This window comes from Pelophylax lessonae (genome assembly GCF_965119305.1).
Source record: "Pelophylax lessonae genome assembly, chromosome: 11".
In the NCBI taxonomy this organism is placed as follows: Eukaryota; Metazoa; Chordata; class Amphibia; order Anura; family Ranidae; genus Pelophylax; species Pelophylax lessonae.
This window is the reverse complement of record NC_138778.1, coordinates 168797166-168807298: the sequence shown is the minus strand read 5'-3', so window position 1 is coordinate 168807298 and position 10133 is coordinate 168797166. Positions and strand designations below refer to the sequence as shown.

Genomic DNA, 10133 nt, shown 5'->3' with positions numbered 1-10133 from the left:
CTCTTCCCCACTCTATCCAAAACTAACAAAAAATGTTTGGCTGGTCATAAACTTTAAAGTGTAAGTTCACCTTTACAGAAAATCTATAAAGGTGACCTTACACTTGTCACCCTCCCCATCCTACCCAGTCCCGCTGTACCAGATTGCCGCGATCCCCTGCTGTCAGACACTGAAAAGCCAGTCTGGGCATTTGAAACCCCCATGACTTAAAGTGGAGTTCCGGCCTCGGGGGTCAATTTGAGCTAAAAATACCCCCGGGACAGTCAGGGCTAGTACATTCCATAATAGATAGCCTCTGAACTGTCCCGGGTCGCATTTACCTGTAACAAGAAATACTTACCTAGAAAATTTCTTCTCCAGCGCTGCCATCTCAGGTGTGGGTAGCTGAAGCCGCAGCGTCCCTCTTCGTGTCCTCTTTCTGATATCGGAGTCTCACAATGCACTGCACTGGCCCCGCTCGTCACTTCCGCTTCCGGCGCAGGCACGGAATACCTGCACAGCCTCTGGGGATGCCCAGAAGCTGTTTAGCAGTGAATGCCGCGCCTGCACCGGCCCCCGCTCGTCACTTCCGGTGCAGGCGCGGCATTCACTGCTATTTCAGAAAAATAGAACATTTTAATTTTAAATGGCAGGGAACAGCAATTTGAATAATTTTGAAAGAGCAACATTCAAATTTAAATTGGCGCATTGATTCCTGGGAGCGATGACGTTCAGCTCCCAGGAATCATCGCAAACCGGAAGTGATGGCGCAGGCCGCGGCCGCAGAGGGAGGAAGTGGAAGGAAGGCGAGTATATTTTCTTCTATAATAAGGTAAGTGACCAAAAAAAAAAAAATCGCCAGTATCCATTTCTTTTTCAGGTTCCCCTTAGCAAGCAGATGGCCCAAAATCGATTTTATCGATTTTGAGGCCGGAACTCTGCTTTAATCTCATGTCCATATTGCTTAGCCAGTATGGACTACAGGGATTCTAACTGGTCAGCACCGTCACATGGATGACACTGACCAATCAGAAGCTGTCTAGCCTGTACTGTCAGCACTGTGAGTAGAGGACAGAAAGCAGCCGGGATTTCAAAATCCCCAGACCAGTGAAACAGCTTTTTTGTGTCTGACAGTGGGGGATCACGGCAATCTGGTACAGCAGGATTGGAGGGATGGAGAGGGGGTCCAGTGTAAGGTCACCTTACAGATTTTCTGTAAAGGTGAACTTACACTTTAAGGCTTAGTCTTTGCATTAGTGTTATGTATAGTTTAGAGCCAAAGAGAAGCTTATCCAAAGGTTTTATGTTCACTTACTTTCAGCATCAAAGCCACAAACTAAAGACTATCATAGAAGTAATTCATTCTTCTTCGCTTCTCAGGTTTGATGACAACCAAACTATAATTTAACGTTGTCCTGAGAGTTTTACCAAAAATATTTTTAGTATTTACATTTCAAGTTTTGCTGGATAGTAACCAGCACCTTTCCCTTCATCTCGTTCTGCTATTTTTATGACAGCAGTCAACATATCTTTAAAATTAGCAGATATATGTTAAAAGCATATATATTTGGTCTTGGACAACATTTTCTGGAGGATGAACATTATCTGTATTGTACGCTGTGGTCATGTCCCAAGCATCGACAATCCCAACCGGAAGATCCCTGAAGATGTGCTTCACTATGAGATACTGAATATAGCCATGGAAGTCACTGAATCTCTCGGCATCTAAACTCGTCTCTCTGGTGTTCTCTGTTTTTAAAATAACCTTTGTGCCCGCACTCCGTAAGAAGAGACGTTCCAAAGCTTTGCGCACATTAATAACTCTTTTGATGAAGAGGTTGATGGGGAAAGGTCTAAAGTTTTGCCCAAGACAGATAACAACGACAAAGTGTGGACCTCCATCCAGATGGTCTATTTGCTCACTTACATAGTGGTCATCTTTTACTAAGTAAGATTGATTCACTGCAACAATTGGATGGCTGTGCTTTTTCCACTGTAGCATGATGTTCCTCTGCAGATCCACTGATAATGCCATAGATTCCAACCCTGTTCGATGCAGATCAAAATGTTTCAGTCCTGGTTTAAAAAATAAAAAAAATGCCATGGTTTGAACTGTGTATGAACTGAACAGTATCCACAACAGTAAATCTTGAAGCACACGTTGATCATTTTTTTTCAGGTTTACACATTAAAGCGGTAGTAAACTCATTCATAGCATAGCATTTAAAAACATGAACACCAGTAACATGTCATTTTCAATGCAATTAAGTGAAAGCAATCAATTGCACGTTTTGCTAACCTGTATTATTTCATATTTTATGTGCGGATTTCTTGAAAGTACAGCGCCGCCATCCTTGCTGTGGTTTTCTCCTTTAGAACGCTGCTTTATTTCCGCCCACAGTACGAGTATTATTCCCGAAATCCCGCGCATGCGCAGTAAATGCCGAAACCAAGCCTCGTTTTGGTTTCATTCACCATTTGGACATAGTGGAGAATTTTTTTAATGGGGGAAGGTCGTAGTCTCGCGGGAGCACGGGGCTGACGTCTAGGAGAGGAAATGACGCAGGCCCGCAATAGACAGTGAAATATTCCCGCAAGCTAATTATCTTGCAGGAAAAAAATATCACAATGAGCATGCGCGAGTGACGTAAATTACAGCAGTGATCTAAATCGAAGGAGAACGGCTGCAGTGACAGGCAGGGTAAAAGGTGCGTAATAAAATACTGACACATGTCATTAGGATACTGCAATGTTGTAAAATCGATGATACTACCGCTTTAAGAGGGCATGAAAAGCAATGATGATATGAAAAACTCATCTACACTAAGCAAGCAGATTTCTTATTAGTGAAGTCAGGTCAGTAAAAGATCAATATTGACTACTCTGGGTTACTTCATTATGCAGAATTCTGCTTTTTAAAAGTGACACATTTTTTCGAAGTGCATTTTTTTGAGTAGCTGTATGATATAACATTGTATTATTACCTTTAAATGTTTTTTCTAAATACAGATACCATTGTTGCACAGTAGAGTCACCGATGAGATGTATAATTTTATCTTTTAAACAGGTATTCATTTGTTCATGGAGTGTGAATTTGGCGCTGTGACAGAACACAGGTCTCCATTTATTCTGTAACACAAATCCGCTGGGAAATGGAGGTACCATCCCAATCGTGCATTGTTCTAGAGGTGGGGGAGATAATTCTGTAAAAAAAAAAAAACAAAAAAGAAGAAATAAACATTTTTGACCTGTCTTAACCTGCCACAGGATATGTCATTCTATTATTTTAGTCTCACAATTCTGTCGGCCTCTGACAGACAACAGAGCCAGTTCCTGCACTTGCCTAAAGCTTCTTTATAGACTACTCTTCAGCTGAGGTGTGGAGATTTGACAAACACCCGACTCAGCCTGTGATTGGATAATAAAGAAGCAGGAGCATGCTTTTAAAGTGATCTCTCTGTTCTCTCTTCTAGTCAGGAAGATATCATTCTTGGGCGAACAGTCAGGAAGAAGCATATGGGTGGCCCTGTCTGCATATCAGGAAGGCCTGATCATTTTTGTTAGGCTGTCATGTACTTCTCGGGGTGTCTGTTGAGTCTGGGGAGTCTCCCCACTGTGTCCAATGAGGGTTCTTATTGGACAGTGGAGGAAACCTGACCAATAGTACAATAGGGCTTGTATCCATCTCAGAGGGCAGAACCTGCCGCAATGCATCCTGGGATAGGGTATAGGTCTGAGGGGAGCACATGACGCAGTGTCTTTGGTGGGAAGCAGAGTCCCAGGAGGAAGGTGACAGCTGTCTCTCCTCCTATCAGCGCAAATGAGAGTGTCCTGGGCAACATTGACCGGCATTTAGCCAGCGTCAAGTCAGCAAATTGTCCCTAGCAAATTGTGCATAGTTGAGCCAAAGGAGTATCCCACTCAATCTCTTCTCCTATCCAAGTTCTCAATAAACACAAAAAAACCCAAAGATACTGGACTGGTCATTGTCTCAGCGCCTCAAACGTGGGGGAACATGCACAGGGGTACTTTTGTTGCATCCGGTGGCCCAGGGTAAATGAACCCATATCCAGCAAAATGGCTGGGAATCCTGCTACATTTGTAATATGTGCCAGGAGTATCCTGGAAAAGAAGGTAATACTTATCAACATGGGGCATTGAAGACTTTAGACAGTAGAAATGGGGGTACAGAAACAAATATGAAAACATGCACAGTATCTGCTATAACAATTCTGACTTCATCAGAGGTACATCAGAGGTTTTTTTAAAATATAGTAGCTCTCTTCAAAAAAGACAGGGATTCGTTAAGTTCTGGTTTAGTGCATTAGAGGTGGAGCATGACAATTTTAAATTACAGTTTAATAAAAGAATAATTATGCAAACACAAATATTTACAAAAAATGGGAACATACAAAGTAGACAATAGTAACAACAACAAATTAAATGGTATTAGTAATGAAAAAGCATTGAACAAGGTTCCTAGTCTTTGGTTCTGGCACTGTATGTAGCATAAAGTATCAGAATCATTGGCCCTCACAAGGATTCTTAGTATGAATGCATGATTATTGTTGGAAATAGAGAGCTGACAAGCTTCAGATTCACCAGCTTTTTGTGACAATTACAGCAATTATATAATCAATCAAATGTGTCTAAGAAATGGCTGAGGGGTGTCAAAATGCTCATATTTATTCAGCGGCCACTTCCTCAAGTAGTTTTCTAAATATACCCCTATTTTCAAATTATTATACAGAACAAAATTACCTTTTGAATTTGAGTCAACCTATGATATGTATCAGATGTCCATATCACTTAGGAGATGGAACATTGCCTCTTGCACCCCATGAAATAGGCATATTGGTCCTAAAATTATAGTAATTATTTTTTAAGATGTAGTTGGACACTCCTTTTTAATGTAATTTGATCACCCCAGGAGTTATGAATTCTGTATACATTTTGGCTTTGCAATGGGAGATAAACAGCAATCAATGTGAACTGCTTTCCACTGCTTGCTAAAATAAATGATGACAAGCCATAAAGCCTTGGCTATTGTATTGTTGGCTTGGGAGATGTCGGATTCATGGATGTAATTACTTAAGCCTGGACTTGGTCAGAAACACTGAAAACTAAAATGTTTTTAACACATCTTTTATGATGGCCATTAAAAGATATCCGTTTTTTGTAAGCTCTGCCTACATAATATTTATGAAAGCTAATTAACCATTGGGAGATTTTGCAGGCCATCATGACTAATTAATGCCCCCCTTGGCTTGAGTTGCGTTGGTGTAATTTACGATGGCCTGCTTTGCATCTCTGAACTTACCATTCAATCTAAAGCTGGATACACACTATCCAACTTTTGTGGTTAGATTTCCTTCAGATTTACCTTTTCTATGTAGTGCAAAGGCCTGCCAGATTGCATACAAATTGAAAGTGTTTAGGTTTGACCTCATATTATATGGTTTTGGTAAGTCTAAAGGAAAAAGTCTTCAGAAAATCTTATAGTGTGTATGGCCCATTAGAATTTGAGAGCTGAATATGAACTTTTACCATGACACCTCATTCCTTAAACATAATTACCATCACACCCTGAACTGTGCCAAGTCTGCCTGATTGGATATATTTTGTACAACTGCTTAGGCAGGCACATGTATGGCAGAGTTGCTGGTATATTTAAAGAGGATTGGGCAGACTTTATAAAAACTGACTGTAACATGTATTGAAGTCTGACATTGGATGTTCTGCCAAATGCCTGAACCTCATGCTGATAACACACGCTGTCTCTTGAGTGTGCATAACAGCATAAAAAATAACAGACCTATGTAGTTTAAAAGAATGTAGAGAATAACATAGTTCTGTGCTATGATTACCTAGAAGCTGAAAAAACTTTAGGTGTTATTGTCTTAAGTGCAAGCTCTTGAGATCCTGAATTGTCAGACGTCAGCACCTCTTACCTCTGACTAATATCTCATTCTCAGCCAAACTAAGCGAAGCAAAATAAGGGAGTGAATTCAAACCTTTCAGATGTAAATCTGTAGAATTAAATATTTGAGGACTAAATGTTCAGTTTCTTTTATAAACCCAGACATGTTTGATTATCTTTAAGCCCCGCCTAAGATTATGAAAGTATCAAGTACTATGGACACTGGGGATGCTGTGCAAGGATACAGATTCTGCAGCCTTTTGTTGTATCCTTTTTTTATTTTGTTGTGTCATTTTTATTAGGGGACAGATTGAAAGGTTGAGACCCCATAGAGGGTGTTGGGTTAAATAATAATAAAAAAAAAAAAAAAAAAAAGATTATTCTCACCCTATGTTACAGCCTGCTTAACCCTAGGTGGAGATGCCTTCTGTAGGGATGAGCTGCATGTTCAGTTCAAACACAAGTTAAGACCAAGCATTCGCTATTCAGCTGTTCAGACAAGATACAAATTTTAGGGACATTCACCAGGTCTTACTCCCACAAAACATTCCACAATGCATTGCTTGAGCCATTATTGGCCAAAATCACCTGACCTCTGGTCACAACTAATGAAATCCTGCTGCTCACAGGTGATACATCGGCTAAGTACTCAGACTGCACTGGGGATAGTGAGGTGCACAGCCTACCACTGCTGCAGAAACAATATTGGACAAATGATCGGATAGCTGCACTCTCATTCAATGCAAAAACAGCTTTATAAATAGTTGCAAAAGTCCATAAAAACAACCAACACAGAGGCAGTTCACAAAGTCTCCCCGACTTTGAGCCGCCCCGTGCAGCACAACTTCATCGTGGCTTGCAAATAACTTCTATAATAGAAGTCAATGCAAGCCGCTCCGATGTCGCCCCGAAGTAGTGCAGGAACCTTTTTCTATGTCGGAGCAACTTGAGTTGCTCTGATTAGAACGGTTCCATTGCACAGAATGGAGCACGACTTGTCAGGCGACCAAGTCGTCTGAAAAGTTGTAGCTGTTTGAACCAGGTCTAATGGGCAGGGGAAGGGCAGAGAGGTTGACTCGTTTCACGAGATTCGTGCTTTACCAATACCACAAGAGAATTCAGTCTAAACACATATGTGAAATCAATAAATTAAAAACAGGTGTTCACAATTAGTGGACTGCAGACGTTATACTGTACCAATAGCTCCCCCTTTGTGCAGTTGTTTATTTGATATTGTTATATATTTGAGGTGTTTATACGCCTTTATTGCACAACTTTGGAGCTTAGAGTAACGTCTGCAGTCAACACCTGTTTTTCATTTTTTGATTTCACATATATATCAGTGTGTGCAGACTGCATTTTCTTGTGGTTTTGATAAAGCACAAATCTCGTGTGAAACCCGTCAACCTCTCTGTCCTTCCCCTGCCCATCAGTGTTGGTTGGTTTTATGGACTTTGTAACCATTAATAAAGCAGTTTTTGAATTGAGTGAAAATGCAGCTATTCAATTATTCATCCAATCTGATTACAACTACTCCTGCCATTACCGAGCCAACTAAAATGAAGGAGTAGAATTAATTATTTGAGCATCAGTGACTTGCTGCAAGAGGATGCACTTCAATTAATTGGCACTGATGTTGGTTTTGAGGTTGAGGAGAGTAACGGGAGCTTATAAGGAAGGGACACTAGTCATGATTAATCAATTTGCACTGATGTTCCCACAGCTGCAGCATACTGCCAAGTATGCTCCAGTGACAAGAAGAGGGGTGATGAAGAGGTCTCTGACTGTACCTGGGTATCCAGCAGAGGAGGAAAGTGAGGAAGAGGCACAATCCCAACTAGGCAGAAGGTCATCCAGGGGCAGCTTGCAGCAATGTGAAGGGAGCAGCCACCCTATTCTACAGGATAGCAGGGCTCCCACAGGTGAAGGGCACAATTGTCCACCGGTTGGCTCCCAAGGGCCTTTTTTCACACATGTGCAGCAGACCATACCATTATTATTCCCAGCCTTTGCATCAAGCAGAACAAGAGTGGCAATGACATTGACCATTTGGGTACCACGTGAATGAAAAGACATCTGCTATTTCACCACACAGTACCATAGTGAACAGCACCAGAAAGCTAAACATCAGGAAAAGGCTCACTCCTCCTCCTTCCAGCTCATCCTGTTCCACACCTACTTCCACTATACATCCTACCCTCTCAGCAGTCTCCAGCAAAAGGAGTATTGGCATAGTGGGGAGTGTGAGAGGTCTACCTAATCACTCCTCCACTGGGGAAGAGGGTCTACATGGGGCAATGCAGAATAGGGGCAAGCATAGATAGGAACCTTGGTCCGATTCAGCAAGCACCAAACCACCAGCTGTAGAATTGAGCAGCCAAATTATGCTACCCAAACTGCTAGAGCAAAAAAGAAAATACACCCCCAGTCCCCCCCATGCCCAGTGTCTAAATGCCAGATTGCCCAAATTGCTGGCTTTACAACTGCTGCCTTTCCAGCTTCTGGATTTTGCCCCTATATTGCAACTTGTAGAATGTGCTGTACCACAGTGGCAGGTTCCCATTTTTTTACCCATAAGGTATTCACTGCTCTTCACCATCAAATGTATACGATGTTGACAGCTTTTGCTTTTCTAAAGTATATACCTTCTACCCAAAAAATCCTTTTTTTGTGGCACAAATTATCTACTGCAAATTACTTTTGGAGTGGAAATCAATAATACTGGGTTGCTGCTGTTGTATGTAAGCCAAGCAATTATGTAAAAGTAAAGTAATTTAAGTAAACATGTATTTTATGTGATGCCAAAATAGGTGCTGCTGTCCCTGAGCGCCATAACAATCTGTAATTCCATGTACAGCTTTAAGGCATCCACTAAGCATGTTAGCTAAAGGAATTTCATATTGTTTATGTTGCTCTTTGAACACGTCCAAAATGGCCTCTCCCTGTTGAATCACAACTTTTTAAATTTTCTTTTCCTTTAGTACATCCCCCCCAGTTCAGTGCTCCCTTGCTCTTTTATGGTCAATCCCTTGACTTTTAGCTTAAAAGATGGCCATTACTGAAATTGGGCAGCACAGTGGTGTAGTGGTTAGCACTTTCACCTAGCAGCAAGAGGGTCACTGGTTCGAATCCCAACCACGACACTACCTGTCTGGAGTTTGCATGTTCTCCCTGTGCCTGCGTGGGTTTCCTCCAGGTACTTCGGTTTCCTCCCACACTCCAAAGACATGCTGGTAGGTTAATTGGATCCTGTATAAAAAAAAAAAAAAATTGGCCCTACTATGTATGTATGAATGTGAGTTAGGGACCTTAGATTGTAAGCGCCTTGAGGGTAGGGACTGATGTGAATGTGCAATGCATATGTAAAGCGCTGCGTAAATTGACAGTGCTATATAAGAACCTGAAATAATAATAATAATAATAATTTAGACATGTGCGAATCGTTTTGTTCCGAATATTCAGACACATTTATCATTATTCGGAGATTCGGATATATCAAAAATACCCAAATTATAGTAGAAACAAAGTTTACAGAATGCTCTGAATAACAAAAAGGAATTCGGCCAAATTTTTTAAATTTAAATATAATTTTATTGAAATTCCATTCCAATTTGAACTGTAAACATATTTCTGAAATCAAAGACTGTGTGTGTTATTAGAGTACCATTTTAAATTAATGCTGTTTTTGTTAAGCCAAAAGTGACTTAAAGAGTCATTTAATCAATTTATGAAGATATTTTTTTGTTTGTTGATTTTGCCACACAAAAAAAAAAAAATCTAAAGTTTATAATTCCACATATTCAAAATTTATTGATTCAAATGTTTCAAATAGATAAAAATCTGTACATTCGAAGAAAATTCTAAAAAGACAAAACTAATTCTGAATACGAATCCTGAATATGAATTGAATGAATCAACCGAATTTAACTAAACTAAATGTAGCACTGCCCCCTAGAGGACTACTGGATTTTTACACTTTAAGGATACCCCTGGGTTAGCCGTAGCAACTACTTGCAGACATCTTAACACTTGGCTTAGTCAATGACCAGTCTAGGGCTCAGTCAATGATCAGTCTAGGGGTGGATGTTTTTGTTGATTTATTTATATTGGGATGGCAGAAGGGATGAGTAGGATACTCCAACTTTGAATTATTCACAAGTCTGAGGACTTCTATCTTAACCACTTGCCGACCGCTCACATTGAGCGTACTGCAGCAAAGTGGTTCGTTATCGTC

At 40.6% G+C, this 10133-nt stretch overlaps 1 protein-coding gene across 1 annotated transcript in view; it reads right to left on the bottom strand.

The window, feature by feature from the left end:
* Positions 1-1516: 1516 nt before the first annotated feature.
* The window catches only part of LOC309566432 (NXPE family member 1-like), a gene marked incomplete at both ends in the record, with an annotated part of 33942 nt that continues 25325 nt past the window's right edge, over positions 1517-10133 (bottom strand). The window contains 2 exons of the mRNA XM_082271574.1: positions 1517-2055; positions 2964-3182. Of these exons, the coding sequence (XP_082127700.1) occupies positions 1517-2055; positions 2964-3182 (758 nt within the window). The remainder of the gene's footprint in view (positions 2056-2963; positions 3183-10133) is intronic.